At 48.6% G+C, this 18,831-nt stretch overlaps 1 protein-coding gene across 1 annotated transcript in view; it reads left to right on the forward strand.

Moving 5' to 3' along the window:
* xpr1a (xenotropic and polytropic retrovirus receptor 1a) overlaps positions 1 to 18,593 on the forward strand; it is a 39,435-nt gene extending 20,842 nt beyond the window's left edge. Inside the window, exons 3-15 of the mRNA XM_029149576.3 lie at positions 5,730 to 5,831; positions 7,201 to 7,421; positions 7,503 to 7,652; positions 7,886 to 7,969; positions 8,440 to 8,521; positions 8,622 to 8,809; positions 8,956 to 9,135; positions 10,572 to 10,740; positions 11,095 to 11,295; positions 14,630 to 14,796; positions 14,922 to 15,061; positions 15,135 to 15,359; positions 15,543 to 18,593. Coding sequence (XP_029005409.1) covers positions 5,730 to 5,831; positions 7,201 to 7,421; positions 7,503 to 7,652; positions 7,886 to 7,969; positions 8,440 to 8,521; positions 8,622 to 8,809; positions 8,956 to 9,135; positions 10,572 to 10,740; positions 11,095 to 11,295; positions 14,630 to 14,796; positions 14,922 to 15,061; positions 15,135 to 15,359; positions 15,543 to 15,600 — 1,967 coding nt within the window. The 3' untranslated portion in view covers positions 15,601 to 18,593. The remainder of the gene's footprint in view (positions 1 to 5,729; positions 5,832 to 7,200; positions 7,422 to 7,502; positions 7,653 to 7,885; positions 7,970 to 8,439; positions 8,522 to 8,621; positions 8,810 to 8,955; positions 9,136 to 10,571; positions 10,741 to 11,094; positions 11,296 to 14,629; positions 14,797 to 14,921; positions 15,062 to 15,134; positions 15,360 to 15,542) is intronic.
* The last annotated feature ends 238 nt before the right edge of the window (positions 18,594 to 18,831 follow it).

The following is an 18,831-nucleotide window of genomic DNA, read 5'->3' on the forward strand; positions in this document are numbered from 1 at the left end:
TTTGAATTAAATTTTAACGGATATTGCTAAATAGTTAGTATTTCCGTTGGAATGTCCTGATCCGTGGTGGAGTCACCTTACACCGCATTAGACGCTGCACAGCAGCGGTTCCCTCTCATATCCGTATCACACCCGATCTCCTCTGATTGGATTGTCTTCAATTTCTCCTGTAAGTGATGTGTGCAGTGTGTGAGTTTGCATACTGAGACACCGATACTCGTGCACATCCTTTATTAGGCTGCCGCCAACGGATTATTGGAGGTGCTGAAAACTGTTTATGAAAGTGTGGTAATAATATGAAATATTAGACGAGCTGATCACAGACCAGCTGTACAATACGTGTCATTTTAGTTATAACGGCCCTAAACTAGACAGGCTAATTTAGCCTAAGTATCCTGGATCCTTGTCTGTCTGACAAAGTTTGAGAGAAATGACTGAACATTTCCTCCAACGCGATGAATCACACGGCTTTTATTTCACGCTGTTATCGGTTTGCCTCTTCCCTCCGTCGGTATCTACTGTACCTAGTGGGAGTCAGAGAGATGCTGAAATCTACCCTGATCTTCAAGGCCCTGTGTGGTGCAGGGAGGAGGGGGGGGGGGGGTCCGGCCAGACTTTCCCTGCGTGCTGACTGTCAGAGATAACGCTTTGCAGCAGCAGCTTAGTAGAATGACAGAAGTCTGGGAGGAAGGAGAGGACGGAGGGAGCTGATAAAGACAGGGAGCAACTCGGGGAATTGCTTGGACGCATGCTGACATTTCACTTTTAGGTGGCAATAATTAACTTTGCCATCATTTCCATGGCAGCGACCTCAGTTCCACCCTCAAACCCAGTCTTCAGTCACTCTCGCCCAGTCGTTCGCTGGCTCAAAACAGAGGCCTGGTTTCAGGCGTCAGGCGTGAAACAGGCCTGACGGGACGCATTGTGCTCCGTGCTCCTCAGCAGTGGAGTGTGTAGTCAAAAACACACTGTTCCCCGCGTGCTTTTAGGCAAAACACAGAGTCTGTGTTACAACAAACATGACCTAGTTTACTTCACAAACTTTGCCTGTTAGTGCACTTTCACTGGTTTGGGAGCTCACTCAGGTAATTGCGACATGAGCTCTACAGTACATTGAAGGTTTCTTCCTACTTATTAGCGTAGTTTTCATTCACTTTGAGCTTCGGAGCCTCCGTGGCCTCTCAAACGCATCTGTGCCAGGCATTGAGCTTGACGGCCCCGTGTTTTGGCCGCTGTCACTGACTCTGGTGGTGTGATCTGTGTTTTCCCTCTGGTCCACGGGATCATCTCGCACCCCATCTGGCTCTTCCTCCTCTCCCCTCATCAAGCATTCACTTGGCTGCTGGTTCTATACCCACCACATACAGTACTGCACACACGTCTCCCCCTCCGTCCTTCACTCGGTGCCTCCATTGCACTCACCCTCACGCCTCTCAGAGATGTGTTGAATACGTGATCCTCGGCTCCACGTCGCCTTCGCGCCGGAGAGGACTCCTTTTCGGAGATGCTTAGCTTGCAGTGTGGCAGCACAAATAGCAGACAATGGATTGGGAGCTCCGCTCGCCTCTCCTCCTGCCCCCGGGCCTCCCAGGATGGCAGTCTAGCCCAGTGAGTGTGCATTCTTAATGCTCCCCTGGCCTCGATGAGAGCGATGATTGGTAGAATTAATTGTGGCTGGAGGGTCGAATGGGAATAAGTGAGAAAAAAAGGCGAGATGGAGGAGGGGGGGTGGGGGTCTGGTTTTAGTGTTGCCTGGTCTGGCACTGCAGGATGTTGATGTTGTTTTTCAAGCGCTCGCTCTTTTCGGTCTCTCCAGATTAATATTAACGCACAGTTGAGACGAGTCCATTCTCGTTTATAGCTCTTTCTCTGCCTTTGTGATTTACACCTGTTGGGGGGGGGTTGTACAGCAGCAATCGTAACGTAATCGTAATGGTCTCCTCAGCTCCCCTGACAGTCATGATATCAGAAGAGACTTTATGTCCCTCAGCGAGGTGCCATTAAAAGCAATAGACTGCGTTTGCGTCTGTGCCTGTTTGTTTCAGAGGATTGTGGGTAGATGGACGCTGTGTCTTTAATCTCCAGGCTCCAGCATAAAGTGTGATGTTGCGTGTGATCTGTACACGGAGGAAATCATCCTTCTCTCTCTCTCTCCTCGGCGTCTTTTCATCTTCCTCTCGTAACAGGTCTGCTGTAGCTAAATCTGTCGGCTTCACGGCGCTCACATTCACAACGCAGCGAGCGATAGGCCGTGTTTGTGTCGGTCGGTGTAGCGTCTCTCACCGACGGCGGCGTTGGAGGATTTATGTGCAGCTTCTATGGAGCGGAATCATGGAAAGGCTGCACGGGAATATAAGAAGCTGGAGGTCGTGTGTGTGTGTGGGGGGGGGTTCAGGGTGACTGCCGGGTTCTGGGGAAGCTGTCTCATCATTTATTTATTCAATCTACAGAAAACGGGGATGGTGGAGAGGGGGGGGTGCTGCATGGCGCCCTGGGAACACCGCAGGTCAAAAGTTGTTTTTCCAGCTACCAGCACAATTCTTTGTCTGGGAAAGTGATGAGCAGTGAATGAACCCAACATACTGCACACTTCACCTAGCATGTTGCTACGCTAATCACAAACCTCCCATGTTAGAACGCTGCTGGCGCTGTTCATTTATTCAGTGTTGATTTTGGTGTCCAATCATAAGGTGAACACAGGAATACTCTGCTATTGTTCAAGGTTGACAGTATATGTACACAAGGACACAGATGTTGCTCTCACTGCAGTGGTGAGGACACGTATCAGTGTGATACCTTCGCTGGCACCTTAACCTGAGCTCAGCCCTAACGACTAACGGGCTGAACTTAACCTTCACCCCAACATTCATTCACTCTAAGCATTACCCTTAAGTATTATTTACACAGCCATAGGAAGAGATACACACACACACACACACACACACACACACACACACACACACACACACACACACACACTCAGTAAACAGAGCCGTAAATCACCACACAGCCCTTCAGGGACAGAACTGTTATTCCCTGCTGTGGTGCTCTATCATGATCTCTTTGGCTCGGCCTCACACACACATACACACCATAATAAAATATAAATAATAAATAAACGCCGGGAGACCTCCGCAAGGGGAGGAGACCTTTTCACATGGCTGGAGGACCGGGCCCTTTGTATCTGCTGTGGTCTGAATGACACTGTGGCGTGGACTATGGAGAAGTTGCTTGTGAATGTTGTGAGAATGTTGCAGAATGTCTGCTGAAGCCTTTGTTTTTCCACACTGTCTCTAAACTCTCATTTAACTTTGATTTCACTGTTGGAATCTGGGAAACCACGGCTGTTGTCATCCACGCACACTGGCAGTAATGAGGACCCACACTGCGTTACGGGAGGAGCAGCTGTCACAAGTGTTTATGCTGCAGCCACGGATCAAATTAAGAGACAGACACAAAAACGAGACGATGTGATTATCAGACATTAATGCTGCTCAATTGTGCAGACGTTGCTTGAATGATGTTTGAGGAGCAGCGGAGTCTCAGCCGCTGCTTTGTTCCCGCACATCACACACACGTGAACCAGATGTGTGCATTCACTCATACGCTGCTACACATGCACACACCTACGCTGTGTGTTGAATAGTGGACCGGGTCAGCAGGAAACAAAGGGGAACGGCTGCAGGGTCATTTCAGAGCTCTCTCCTACCTGGAAAGTGCACCCGCGTCTACGCTTTGATGCAGCACAGCGCACTCCTGCCAGTCCAGCCTCATCTTAGACAGTGTGCAGGTGGGGGAAATAGCTGGTTTTTGTAATTATAACTTACTGCATCATTTGCATTTCATTCAAAGTAACGCATGATTGAGCCTCACAATGAAAAGAAGACTTTAAAAGCAGTAAATATTGTACCGTGCAAAGAAATGTTCCACGTTTGTCAGATGTTTGTTACAGAACAGTGGAGGTTCTTTACTGTTTGAATACGGTGGCACCTCTTTAATGATTTCAGAAAGCTGCAATGGAATGGAACAGATTACAGCTACGTGGTTGACATTTTCAGGCTTTGGGGGAAAATGCCACCAGACGTCTCTCAAATCAGAATTAAATGCTGTTTGCGACGTCGGCTGCTCGTGTTTAGAGGGTTCACAACCAGCATCTTCACAGAGGACGGATCCAGCAGATCCAGTTCGCTCTGAGCTCCTGTGTCGCATTCATGTGCTCATTAGCGGCGTAACCTTTTGCTCTGAGTGAGTCCACAGCTCCGGCCGCTGCTGAGCTACAGGTCGAACTAAACAACCGCGTTGGACACAACCACTACTGCACAGGCTGAGGACGCTGAGCTCTGGGTGGTGGTCGGGCTGAAAAAGTCCGGTACAAACTGAATGACTCTTATTCACTTAATAAAGACAGTAGCATCACCTAATTCACAGGCCTGAGGAACGTATGAATCACCAGGTAATTTAGATTTCCAGCAGTAACGGTCCACTCTGGCCCAACCCTGATGCTTCTGTTGTTCTAGCATTTAGATGTGACCCACTTAGTCCTATAACTACCACGTACTGTGGTTCCTCTGAGGTAAAGTCACTGTTGAGCCTAACTGGAACCTTTTTTTTGTGTCGTTATTTTATAAGACATCATTATGACAATGATCCTGTTTTGGACATTTGAAGGATCTTCTCAAAGCATCTGAACAACATATAGAGAGTTTGATTAAGCAGTTCAGCATCTACATCGTCTTTTTTATTTTATGCCGCATAGGATCTGTTCTTTACAGTTTGTTCCACCTGCAGAACACAGTTTAATTAACTTATAATTGATCGCGGCGCTAGTTGTGCTAGACTCTCATGCATTTTCCCAGTAAACCCGACTTGTTTTTCCACCTTTTCACGGGGTCCTGCATCCAACCATGTGTGAATAGGGCAGTGATATTGGCAGGCTGTGGCCCGGGGCGTCTGTTTCCCATTACTGTGTGGAATAAAAAGCTTCTGCATCCAGCAGTTGCTGCCTTGGTTCACTTCATATAATAGCTGACGTTTACAAGGTTGAACCAACGTTTCTCTCTGGTCTGACATGAGAAGAAACCTGCATCACTTTTCACTCAGCTTAGGATGAAGATACTGGTGACACTGCTCTAGTTTATGGAAGGAATATGAACTATTTTTAATCAAATCCTGTGTTTATTTCATAAACACATCTTAGACAAGCCTTGAGTCCATTAATGCTGTTTTCTTGTTGTTTAGGCATTTGAAAATAGTTTTAACATCCAAACAGAGGTGACAGACTGAACATAACACATTTATTCTGGGATGTGTGTGTGTGTGTGTGTGTGTGTGTGTGTGTGTGTGTGTGTGTGTGTGTGTGTGTGTGTGTGTGTGTGTGTGTGTGTGTGGCTACCTGACACCTGGCAGGGCTTAAATTATTATTTGAGACAGAGCATCAATGCTGATTGAATTGGGTGATCCTGAAAAAGACACGCAGGGTTTGTCAGACAGACGAGAGACAAGAGGAAGCTGCTGATCTAATTGTAAATCAGTCTGTTTGTCTCAGGGCCGAAGAGCACGCCGGCTTTTGGATGACTGGCCGAGCCCGGCGCCGCTTCAACTGCTCCGTGTTACTGTACGACTGTGCTGCTTGTGTGAAAAGGAATCACAAAGAGGAGCCGAGTGACCCATGACTTAACTGTGAATCACTAGTAATTTCTCCCATTGCGTCCATGCTCTTGTTTCTCCAGTTACAGATGAAGACACGGTGAAGAGGTACTACGCCAAGTTTGAGGAGAGGTTTTTCCAGACGTGTGAGAAGGAGCTACTGAAAATCAACACGTTCTATTCAGGTATTTATTTGCTCCTGTTACACTTGAGCGCTCGAGTGATTGGATTGGATTAGATAGAGAAGAACTATAACAGCTGCAGTGCGACTTCCACTTTGCACCAACGTTTCCTTTATCCTCAAGTAAACTCTGTGCTTCAATCATACAGATGCTGTAGGTTGGTGATTTTCTAAAGCTTTAGTGGCTCATTTCTAATCCTGGCCACTCGACTGAAGCCGTGGGCGAGGCCTGAGTGCGTGTATTTCAGGGAACAAGGGTGTGTGTGGTGTAACCTGAGCTAGGAGCTGTGATATATTCTGGGATTCTGCTAGAAGGTTTTGCCCTGTGGCCCTCAGCTTCCCAAGACAGAAAGCGCTTCCTCTGGGGGCAGCTCGTGGAACTGCAGGCTCCCCGGGTCAGCACGGGGCCAAGGTTCACTGGCACATTTATGATGACGCATCACTGTCACATGAATGCTCGACCTTTAAGCATAGGCTGTATTAATAATCGCCGGCCTTGTTAGGAGGTGGACCAATGAACCTCATTTACCAAGCTGGTCAAAGACAACTTGGATTGAACAAACTGCTGTGTCAACGCAGCATGGCCACGTTTAAGGCCTTGTCTCAGATCAAAGAACATTTTGAATTAAAAAAAAGAAGAAAAAATAAATAAATAATGTAGTTAAAAATTATTCTGCATTATTATAATTATTATATTAGACAGCAGAGTCAAATTACATTATTATACAGAGAAAAAGCTGCTGTCTCTTCAGATGACAGGAGCTGTGATGTTGTTTCTCTACTTTCTTTCTTTCTGTATTTCAATCTGATAAAGGTCTGTGGCCCCTCAGAGGCATTTTGCTGTACTGAGCTGAAGTCCAGCCTGTCGGGCAGCACTTTTCATCACTGTAGGTTAAACACACTGATATTTTTGGAGATATATTTGCTCAGCACTGGTTGCAGAGAAAAGGCCTTTCACCTTCTGTTCTTGTCAACGCTGAGAAGAAAAAAAACAAGCCCCTGAACATTCCCATGAAAATCTGCACCTGCTGCCTTTCAGGTTCATTACCTCATAAAGATCAAATACCACTGTAATCCCTCAATCAATCCAATGTGGACATTCTCACACCTCCACAGGTTCATCTGAGCACTGTGTGGACACACAGAAGGGCTACTGCTAATTTAGAAGTCAAAGAGGAGCTGTGTTCATTCCTGTGAGGCCACAGTGTGTGATATCTAAAGAATGTTTGTGGGTGTGTGAAGGTCAGCAACAGGCCGAGGAACGCACTGATTGGGTTTAATTTTACATTTAACAATCGTCTGTGAGTCAACCTTTGTGCAACAGGAGTGGTTCCGTCCTCCAGAACCTAAAGACGTATTTCCTCTCCCCGTAGAAAAGCTCGCTGAAGCCCAGAGACGCTTCGCCACGCTGCAAAATGAGCTGCAGTCGTCCCTGGACGCGCAACGTGAGAGCGCGGCGCCGCCCAGTCTGCGCAAACGCAAGACCATGTTCAACATGTCGCAGGAGGAGCGCTGCAAACACCACAACATCAAGGACCTGAAGTTGGCCTTCAGCGAGTTCTACCTCAGCCTCATCCTGCTCCAGAACTACCAGGTCTCAGCACGTGCAATGCATGCGAGGCCCCCGGCCCGTCTGTCCGCTGTGTGACGGTCCTTTGCTTCTCGCCATTAACAGAACCTGAACTTCACCGGGTTCCGTAAGATCCTAAAGAAGCATGACAAGATCCTGGACACGTCCCGCGGGGCCGACTGGCGCGTCGGTCACGTGGAGGTGGCCACTTTCTACACCTGCAAGAAGATCACACAGCTCATCTCTGAGACAGAGGTGCTCACACACACACACACACACGCACACGCACACATGCACACACGCACACACACGCAAACACACACACGCAAACACACACACACGCACGCACACACACACGCACACACACGCACGCACACACACGCACGCACGCACATGCACGCACGCACACACACACACACACACACACACACACACACTGGCAGGAAAGAAAAGCTGAAACTGAGAGGTCGTGTTTGCACTGTGTCCAGACTCTGGTGACCACGGAGCTGGAGGGAGGGGATCGTCAGAGGGCCATGAAGAGGCTGAGGGTTCCTCCACTGGGAGCAGCTCAGGTACCACACAACACGACTGGAGCAAAGTAGTCGCTGGGCACGGGGCTGAAAACGCAGACGAGGCATCGATTCAGCCGCGTCAATTCAACCCGAAAAAAATTCCAGCAGGAGTCACCTTTGCATTTTTCCGACTGCATTGTGTTTTTGACAAAAGGTGCGACTCTTATGAAAGAGGCACAAAGAGGGAGGAACATGGAGGAGAGCGAGAGACACCATAAGAGCCTCAGTATTGATTTAATAAGAGGCTTTCTATTGTTGAACAGATGCTTTTCAAAAATGGCTCCCTCATGTTATATCTGATGTTATTACTGCATTAATTACTGTCATGTCTGACTTCAGTTTTACTGGATGAATATTGATCTCACCACTTCCTTGATAGTCATGCGTGTAATAAATACATCTAAGCAGATGATAGGAGCCAAAGTAACTTTCTAGTGAGGCGCTTCTCACGTTTTCTTCTTCGTCTTCAGCCGGCTTTGGCCTGGACGACCTTTCGCGTCGGCCTCTACTGTGGCTTCTTCATCATCCTCGCCGTCGCCTTCGTTCTCTCTGGTGAGTCAAATCCCTCTTTGACGTCGCGTATCATTCGTATTTGTGGGTGGAGGAACCTGGAGCCTGAGATGGCTTCGCTTCACTCGTGTCCACGTTTCAGGGGCCGTCTTCATCCGCTACGAGAACATGTGGCCGCTGGTGCGGATCTATCGCGGCGGCTTCCTGTTAATCCAGTTCCTCTTCCTGTTGGGCATCAACACCTACGGATGGCGGAAGGCCGGAGTCAATCATGTCCTGATCTTTGAAATCAACCCCCGAAACAACCTCTCTCACCAGCACCTGTTTGAGGTCAGACTGGCTTATTATTTCTGTGCCCAGAACGTGACCTAGAAGCTAAATCAGAACCACGGCTTATTTTTACTGTTTATTTGATCCAGGGACATTGAGAGTCTTTCTGATGAGTCAGTCGCGTCCTGTGCTTGGTCTGTCTGCAGATTGCTGGTTTCCTGGGAGTGCTGTGGTGCCTCAGCATCCTCTCCTGCCTGTACTCCGAGTACCTCCACCTTCCCATGCAGATCAACCCGCTCGTCCTCTACGGGTTCATGGTGCTTTTCCTCATCAACCCCCTGAAAACCTGCTACTACAAATCACGTTTCTGGCTCCTCAAGCTTCTGGTCAGTCCGAACTGTTATTCATTAGAATATATCAAGCAGACCTTATGTTTAGTTGTAGACACGTAGACTATCAGATCAACCGTGATTCAATATTTAAAGAAAAGCTTTGAACAAATAAATCAAAGTTCATGTGAAGTATCTTGTGCATTGTGCCAGTGTGTGAGGCCACTGGGACAATTTGAATAGTGCGTATCTGTCTCACACAAAGAATGCATGTCCTATTCAGATCTCGATCTAAAGCCTCATGTTTACAAAACCCTGCCATGTTATTCCATTCTTTGTCTAAGCGGTGCTACAGGGCTGCGGGAGGGAGGGGGAGTGGGGGGGTGGGTCTGGGGGAGCAGGGTTGAAGGATAATAGGATGCAGCCTTGTCTCAGGGGAGGTGGAGGCTGTGACTGTGCAATCATTACAGGCATAGATCTATCAGTATGCTTGTGCTCTCGGGCCCGTTGGTCCCTCCCCCCTTTTCTCCTCACACTTTGGCTCTCCTCCCTTCCTCCCTCCCCCCATTAGCAGCGGCCCCGTCTCTTCGTCCACAGTCGCCCACAGTCTGCAGCGGCTCTCCTCAGCCCTGCTCCAGCGCGGCTTCATAATTACTGCAGGTCTCACTCATTATCACAACAGCCTCCACAGAACTAGTAACTGTAGTTTTATTGATGCAAACAATCTGCTGCTGCTGCTGCTGCTGCTGCTGCTGCTGCTGCTGCTGCTGCTGCTGCTGCTGCTGCTGCTGCTGCTGCTGCTGCGCGATGATGAGCAGCTGACAGGAGAGTGTACATTTCATCTTAGGGCAAACTGCAAAGCTACAACGGGGATCACTGCTGTTTGCTCAGGAAATGAAATCTGCAGCAGGCTTAGCCTTCAGACATCTACTCAGAGCCACTATGAGTGAGACGGCCCCTTGATCGATACCGACTTTGATTGACAGGTCAAGAAGAACCTATAATGAGCTGATACGCGTAAAGAAAATCAATCTTGGTAAGCGTTTTTGCGGCGCAGGTGAAGTACGAGGGCTCCGGGGCCGGTAGAGAGGCAACGTGGCTCCTGAATGTCAGCTGGAGCCTGGAGGGAGGTATCGCTGTATCGTTTTACGAAGCGCGCTCAATAACTGTGCTCCTGCCAAAACTCATATGCCAGATCACACACAGAGGCCGGCGCTCAGTATAGGCAGTCATGTGCCGGTGTCGTACACCTGGTGACACAAACAAACCAAGCGGAGCGTCCTGACGGGTTCTGGTGGGTTCTTCTGGAGGCTTGGTCCCTTTGTGGCGTCAGACCATTAGCAGAGGTTTGTCCCAGCTTTTAATCACTGCAGCTGCTTTACGCTGATTAATTGACGGCTCATTCGGTCCCACTCTTGTCCGCCTTCACACAAAGGTCACAGCAGTCTTCCAGCTTTCCATTTTTAACAGCTCCTTTGCTCCTCTGCTCCCAGTTCCGCGTGTTCACGGCGCCGTTCCACCGCGTGGAGTTCGCCGACTTCTGGCTGGCCGACCAGCTCAACTCCCTGGTGTTTGTCCTGATGGACCTCGAGTATCTGGTCTGCTTCTACATATTCGAGCTGCAGTGGAGCAGCAACCAGGGCCTGCTGCCCAAAGGAAAAGGTGAGCGCTCGGTCCAAAAGAAACGGAACCTCGCTCGCTCACTGACGCGAGAGCTGCGGGGAAGATGCTCGGAATCCGATTATTAACAGCTCGCTATAAACGTCTGTTTATCAGGTGCATTAAATCCTGAGGTGGTGATTAAAAGCGTGTTTGGCCGTAAACAGGCCACCGCGGCGGCGGGTTCCTCGCAGGAAACGTGACATAAATATGTTTTTAATTTCATTCTCTGACACCACAAAAGCCAAGTGACGCGAGGCTAATGGAGGGGGGGTGCGCGGGGGCGGCGAGGTCGCCGTGGAAACGGTGGGGGGGGGAATAAAACAAGCGCTGACCGCCGGCCCCTTCCCGTTGCAGGCGCCGCCGACTTCGTGTGCCACAGCTACTCGTACGGCCTGCGCGCCGTCATCCAGTGTCTGCCCGCCTGGCTGCGCTTCATCCAGTGCCTGCGGCGCTACCGCGACACCAAGCGGGCGTTCCCGCACCTGGTCAACGCCGGCAAATACTCCACCACCTTCTTCGTCGTCACCTTCGCCGCGCTCTACGCTACGCACAACGGTAAGACGGCGGCCATGGATTTTAGCATGGAGGTAAACAAGGTTCTGCTCTGACACCACGGCGGGAGAGGAGACGAAGCACGGCAGAACAGAAAGATCTCCCATCTGAGATCCAACAGGAAAAAGGTTTGAAGAGGAGAATCAGAGGAACGGAGAGCGGCTCCCGTAACGAAGTCACACGCTTGCTGACAGCTTCGCAATTAGCCTGTAATTATTCTGAGGCCGTATCACAAAGGGGTTCACGCTCAGAGACCCGGCGCCCAGCCGATAATCACATCCCTTGATCACGTAGACGTGGGAGTCAGATCTCCATCGCAAACATTTGCCCACACAGTTTATGGAGCATTATTTTTCATTCATATGTTGCCACATTATATATTTATTCGCCAGTTCAATGCTAGAAAAGGGCCTATTTCTGTACCCAGACAGACAGACAGACAGACAGACAGACAGACAGACAGACAGACAGACAGACAGACAGACAGACAGACAGACAGACAGACAGACAGACAGACAGACAGACCTCGCTCTCTTCTGGTCCAGCTCTGGAGGAAAGTGTCCATTAAACCATATCCTCCTTCCTCCTCTGGTCTGAGGCCGGTGGACCCGCCGACTAATGGCCTCTCTTCATGTGTTATTCTGTGTGAAGCTGTCTTTCATCCTGCGTGATAATGGAGACCAAGACTGATCGCTGGTTAAGAGGAGGGAGGGAGGGAGGGCAGACGTGCCCTCACGCTAACACACACACATGGTTTATGAATGGATGGTTAGAGACACAGCCTGGGGTGAAAAGATTCACATCCTGGCAAAAATAAATGTTTTTGCTAAACGTAGATATAGCTCAATAGAAATGAGCCTTTCCCAAACGTTGCTGTAGTTTCAGTCTGGACATGAAGGCTGCTGAACTGCACTCGCCAACATCTGTCAGAATCCAGCTGAGTGTGTGTGGAGCGGCGGTCAGCATCTGGCAGAGCTCCCACGTGTGTGTGTGTGTGTGTGTGTGTGTGTGTGTGTGTGTGTGTGTGTGTGTGTGTGTGTGTGTGTCACCCTCATTGATAAGCTCATCGCAGCCCCGGTGGCTACTGCGTGACCTCACCTCCTCGCCACCGGGCTCATTCCTGGAACAGGACGCGATTAGCTCCAGGAAATCAAGCTGCTTATAAGTGGAACAAATTACCCATCAGTTTCCCTGCAGAGGACTAAGTGGTGTTCACTGTCTACTGTTCCTGGTAGGTTTTGAGCCACAGTCTCCTGTCTGGACTTCATCGGTCAAACTGTGATGCAGTTTCAGCAAAGAAAGTCCACCGTTGATGATTGCATCCAGCCATGAAACCGTAACCTCAGCAGATGCTCGGAGGACTGTAACTGAGGAGACGGTGGAGGATTTCCTGGTTTAGTTCCCTAAATCTGCAAAATGCAGTTTGCAGCGAAGTGGATAATTTACTCAGGATCAATACGGGCCTAATGCGGAGTAGTTTGAGACTCATTGCCGTTTTAGATGGAGAGGAGTTACAGGCCTGATGCTGATGCTGATGCTGATGCTGATGCTGATGCTGATGCTGATGTAAGCCCTTGGGAAGGTTCCCATGTGAGGAGCAGCTTGCATGGTGCGCGAGAAAAGCACAGGCCCCTAATAGAAAGACAAAGGATGATTGGAATGGAGGGGGATGATTACGAACACGAGCGGTCAAGAATGTGGAAAAACTCACCAAGTCGATACACTGATGGCATTACAGATGAGCATGAGCTGAAACAACCCCGACCGAAGGGAAGCATTAGTCTGACTGGTCTGAGCGAGAGGTTGCCTGTGTGCAGAGAGGTGGAAATGAGTCGGTGAAGGATGAGTAAATTTAGACCAGGTTGAGCACAGAGGGGGGAAAAGCATGAGAGAGGAGAGGGGGGGGGTGATTACCGGTCCAGCACTGGACCACTTGTCCATCAGACTCCACTGGAACAGAGATGAGGGCAGAACTGACAGGCTTTATAACTCCATTTCATGTACTGATGTCTCATTTATGGTCAGGGGAGGAACCGCAGCCGCGTCCTCCGTCAAACGCACGCGTAGCCAGTGAAGATGAACCTGCTGCTCTCTCTGCTTGAAGCTCACCCCTCGCTGAGGCCAGACACGCCGAGTGAAGCTGCAGATAATATATGCACATATGGAGCCAGACACGGGCTGAATTAACCTTCACTGATGAAGGTGCCTCCTCTGCAAATGGGAACAGCACAGTGTCACAATTATCATATTTATGTATTTAGATTTGTTCCTTCCGCTCAACGCTCTTTTAATATTTGCTACTTATTCTTGACTGTACAGTGGGAAATGACTCTTTGTGTAACTGCTAACAAACGAGAGACGTCTGAAACGATTCAGACAAACCGGGATGGATTATGTTACTATGGCAACAGATGAGAAATTACTCTAATGGCAGGGACTGATTGGTCACGCTTTAAACTTGTTTCCATCAGTAGGAAATGGGCCCGTTGAATAGTGCTCTATCTGTACTAGCGTTTAACCTCCGGAGAGCGGCAGCAGAAAAGACCGCTGGAAGCTGAGCGTGTGACCAGCGTTAGCCTCTGCTGAGCGTCTGATCAATGTCCATTCCACCACGTGTCAGCGCCTAACGACCCGGCGGCTAACCAGAAAGGTGAAGGGTTAAATACAAGCCAGAGGAAGCACATCGGTGGATGTTCTCCTGTGGAAAGGGTCTATTGTGCAGGACTGTGTTCGGCCCGGGCTGGGACGCTCTGTGTGGCCCTGGAAGAATGGATGCAGCCGCTGACACAATAGCTCAGCAGTAACTCTCTGTTATGTCCCCGTGTTGCTCCCTGGCGTCTCGTTGGCGCTAAGCAGGAGGGAGCGGTGACTGTAACAAACGACGGCCTGTCTGGGGCTGCCGTGACTCTGCTAGGTGCCGATTGAAACGTCAGCGCCCACTGAGGGACGGGTCCATCACACCCACTGATCTGTGGGGACACCCGGGGGCTGCTCTGTGTGACTGATGGGCACCTGGAACAAACACGGCTTATTAAATACTCATCAACTAATGATGAGTCTCATTATAGCCGCCCTACAACATACGGCAGTCAATGTGGCGATTGCAAATACAGATTTTGTAAAAAAAAAAAAAAAAAAAATTGCATTGCAAGAAGCACTATCTGTTTTATGACTGAACTGACTGAATACTCGAATTGAGCTGTAATCGCTGCTATGACACATGCATTAAATCAAGCGGGAGTCTGGCGCCCTCTAGTGGTCAATGTGTGAAAGTGACATTGTCCTGAAAAGCCTCGAGTGTCATTTGATATCAGTTGTGTTTGTGGGTTTCTTTCAGAACAAGGACATTCGGACGCCGACATGTTCTTCTACCTGCTCATCGTGTTCTCGATCATCAGCTCCCTGTACACACTGATCTGGGATCTGCGCATGGACTGGGGGCTGTTCGACCGCGGAGCTGGAGAGAACACCTTCCTCCGAGAAGAGATCGTTTACCCACACAAGGTGTAGCACACACACACGCACGCACACACACGCACGCACACACACACACACACACACACACACACACACACACACACACACACACACACACACACACACACTAACGCTGCCTCCTCTGTGCTCAGGCCTACTACTACTGTGCCATCATAGAGGACGTGATCCTGCGTTTCGCCTGGACCGTCCAGATCTCTCTGACTACAATGACCAAGATCCACTCTGTGGGCGACATCATAGCTACTGTGCTGGCTCCACTTGAGGTCTTCAGGTGGGTTCCAGTGACCTTGACCTGACCTTTTATTAGCCTTTTATCATCCCCATCGTTTTCCTCTCTATTCCAGGCGCTTTGTCTGGAACTTCTTCCGTCTGGAGAACGAGCACCTGAACAACTGTGGCGAGTTCCGTGCGGTGAGGGACATCTCAGTGGCGCCGCTCAACGCCGACGACCAGACGCTGCTGGAGCAGATGATGGACCAGGACGACGGCGTCCGGAACCGCTCGGGCAAGAAGACGTGGAAGCGGTCGTACAGCCTGTCGCTCCGGCGCCCCCTGCTGTCCTCCTCACAGTAAGAGCACAGTTCTCTGTAGTTTTATTCACAGACCACAGGGGGTAAGTATGGATCCAAGGCCCGTTGGGCTTCAAATGACTCACAAACAACACATGAAATGTACAAATAGTGATGAGGTTTAATTTCATGGGTGTTCGTTTGATACGTTGAGGCTCATCAGCTTGTTCTGCTCTTCTCTAGATCGAAAAAGGACACGAAGGTGCTAATTGAAGACACGGATGACGAAGCCTTCAGCTGAGTCAGCACCTAGACGCACACACACACACACACACACACACACACACACACACACACACACACACACACACACACACACACACACACACACAGATAAACCCTATACTTATAAGGACCTCGGGCCTCCTCCATTTCAGTCTTATGTGTAGTGACCTTCAACCTTTAATCAGCGAGGCTCTCGCCCTCGCCTTGATAAACTTACCTCATCCGTACTTGCTTGTGAGTATGTTCGGTCTTTATAAGTATAGAATACACGTTGTACTGCACAAACACACCCTGCGAAGCACATACACGACGTATCAGATGGACAGACATCAAGGGAAAAGAGCTGCACGCGCCTGGAAACACGCCGCCCTGGGATTTTCCTCTCGGTTTGACACAGACGTTCTTAGTAGGTGTCGCTTGTGTTGAGACTTTTCTTTAGACCCGCCTTTCCTTTGTCCTGTGCGTCTGTGGAGGAGGAGATTACAGGCTCCAGACGACTGTTTACTGTTTACATGCATTTTTTAACTCTAGGATCAACAGGGAGAAGTCAAAGCCAAACAAAAGACTAAATACTCATCAGTAGAATCCCGAGGAAGGACTCTGCACACGACGCAGCATATCGCAACTAATCAACTGGTTTCAACTCGTTGATTCTTTTTATACTTCTTTGTTTATTTGTTTGTTAGTTTTAGTTGACGTCGGTGTACAACTACAGCCCTGGAGGCATTTGCAGGAAAAGTGCATTTGATACGCAAACGCCCACTTTTACACAACAAGGATGTTTCCATTCAGAGATTTTTAGCCTGTGACGCTGTGCTAGGATCAACTTAATACGGTTTGACGTGCATTTATTACTCAATTGTAGTTGTTCAGTACGTCTGTGTCTTCATACTATTAAGGCTAATTTGAGTGTTCACACAATGATAATGGATGTATTTTATAATATTTGGAATGTTTTTGCTTTAGTTGGACTCGTGCCACGTGATTAACGAGCTCATAGCTCTCGGTCCCCACTCCGGCCTCGTCTGTTGGTGTGAGACGGCTGCTCTGCCACAAATTCAGTCATTTCTCAGGTTTTTCAAAAAAATATGTGCTTCTACTACTGAAGGTGCGTGTAGCACTAAGGAACGCCTCCTTATATGATGTGTTTCAATACAAACGGAGGAATGATGGAGATGATGTGGGATCGTCTTCATGGCAGAGCAGCTGTGCACCACAATAAAGTGGCCACTGTTTTTTTGCATAAAGCGCCAAAGCTTCGCGTTTATAAATGAATGTTGCCAGAGTAGCTGTGTCTGTCCAACCTGCCCCAGAGGGTCAAAGGTCACGGAGCCAAGCGTTTGTTCGAATACCTTATTTAATTTACCACCGTTTTAGGAAGAAAGGCCTGATATCCCACTCGTGCTTATTAGTGTTATTATTTGTGTTTACTGGCCATCGTGTGCAGATGCCAGCTGTTTGTCTCAACACAGAGCACAGAGCCAGGGTTCAAAGGTGGAGCATAAAGCTGACGGGTTTACAACTGCTTTTCAGTTTAGTTTACCGCTAGCTGATGTGTGTCAGAATTAACAACGACGCAGAACTAGAACAGTTCAGGGATCCAAGGAGCTGCTGGTTATGGGCTGATTCGCTCTTCTCTTTCTGTTTAACGTCCTCGCTCTGCTCTCTCTCCGTGGGGAACGCTGTGTCTCCATCACATAGTCAAAGAACAAACACCCACAAACCTGACTGAGAAGTTTCTGTGTGCAATGAGCCGAAGATTTATTGGAAAGTATAAAGTGTGTTTTATCCGTTAGGGCTCAGACGATGAGAAGCGTCCCCGTCCATTACCTGAACACCTGTAAGTGCAAACAGGTGCAGATCATGAAACACGCGTGCACGCACACGCACACGCACACACACACACACACACACACACACACACACACACACACACACACACACTCTCTTTGTGTCAGAGAGCACAACGCCACAGCAGATGGTCGTGTAAAATAGCTGTTGTTCTGTCTGCATGCTGCTTGAGTTTTACATTGTACATAGATCTTAATTTATTGGACATGTGTATATTAGCAATCATTGGAACAATGGTTGATTTCATACGTTGCCATTTTTGCTCAGACAGGCAGTATTTTGTAGGTGATGAGGAGCTTTTTTTTGTTGATTGTTCACAAAATCCTGCACTTTTTTCATGTATAAATCTGTTGAAAACGTGTTTGTATAAAAACTGGAGACAAAAAAAAATCAATAGAAATGTAAACTGTGACCGGTGGTATCGTTTGTGGTTTTGGAGGGGGAGGGTTTATGTCCAGGGGTCGTGCAGGAGCTGGTTTCTGTGTCATGAAGCTGTCCCAAGTGTTTGTACATTTCTCAACGTGCATGAAAACGTGGATGTTGCGTCTGTCGTGAAGCGTCCTGCAGAAAAAGCGCTCTCAGACCCGCCTGCGCTCGCATCAGGAGCAGGTCTGGGATGCTTGTTCACGCCAGCTGGAAGCGTCTCTGCGGGGGAACACACGTTTTAAGAGGCCACGGTGCGTTCACGGGCGCGCGGGGCTAACAGGGTTCATCGTACGGTTTGTGTTCGATAGGACGGCGGCGAAGAGCCCTGACGTTCCATTTTTATCATGGGTGAAACACACTCACTGCTTGCTCTAACGTTCTAGTGCTTGGTGTGTGCGCAGCCTCCCCCTCTCTCGATGTTGTTTTCCTCTAATCTAGCTGACTGTGATAGTACCTGTGGTTTGGTAGATGGATGCTCTACTTTGATAAGATACAGAAAAGATAATAGAATAAATACATTGTGGCTAAATGTGATTTTAAAAGACTTCAAGAAAGGAAAATGTCTTACAGTCTGAACCATCCTCCCCGCGTCCCTTTTACAGAGTAGTTTGTACATGTCGAATGTATAACACTGTTCTATGATGGTTTTCCTGATGGTATTTGTATTTCTGTAAACACTTTAGTGATCCTGTCATATCTGGGTTTTATAAACCATGATTATTTTTAAATCTCGCTCTGCCTCTCGACTCCTTTCTTTCAAACTGCCGCAACCTGCTCTGACCCGCTGGTTTTATTGCATGATACAGAACCGGTCAGTACTTGCCAGACTATAGCAATAATTCCCAATGTATCACTAACTGAGCCAGACAGAAAGAGAGTGGATTGTGAGTGGAAGAGGCTGGGCTTCATTTGAAAAACCAATATGTATAATTTTTAAATTAATTCTGGTGTTAGTTAGTATTATACAGTT

This window comes from Betta splendens, chromosome 4, assembly GCF_900634795.4.
Source record: "Betta splendens chromosome 4, fBetSpl5.4, whole genome shotgun sequence".
NCBI classification, from domain to species: Eukaryota; Metazoa; Chordata; class Actinopteri; order Anabantiformes; family Osphronemidae; genus Betta; species Betta splendens.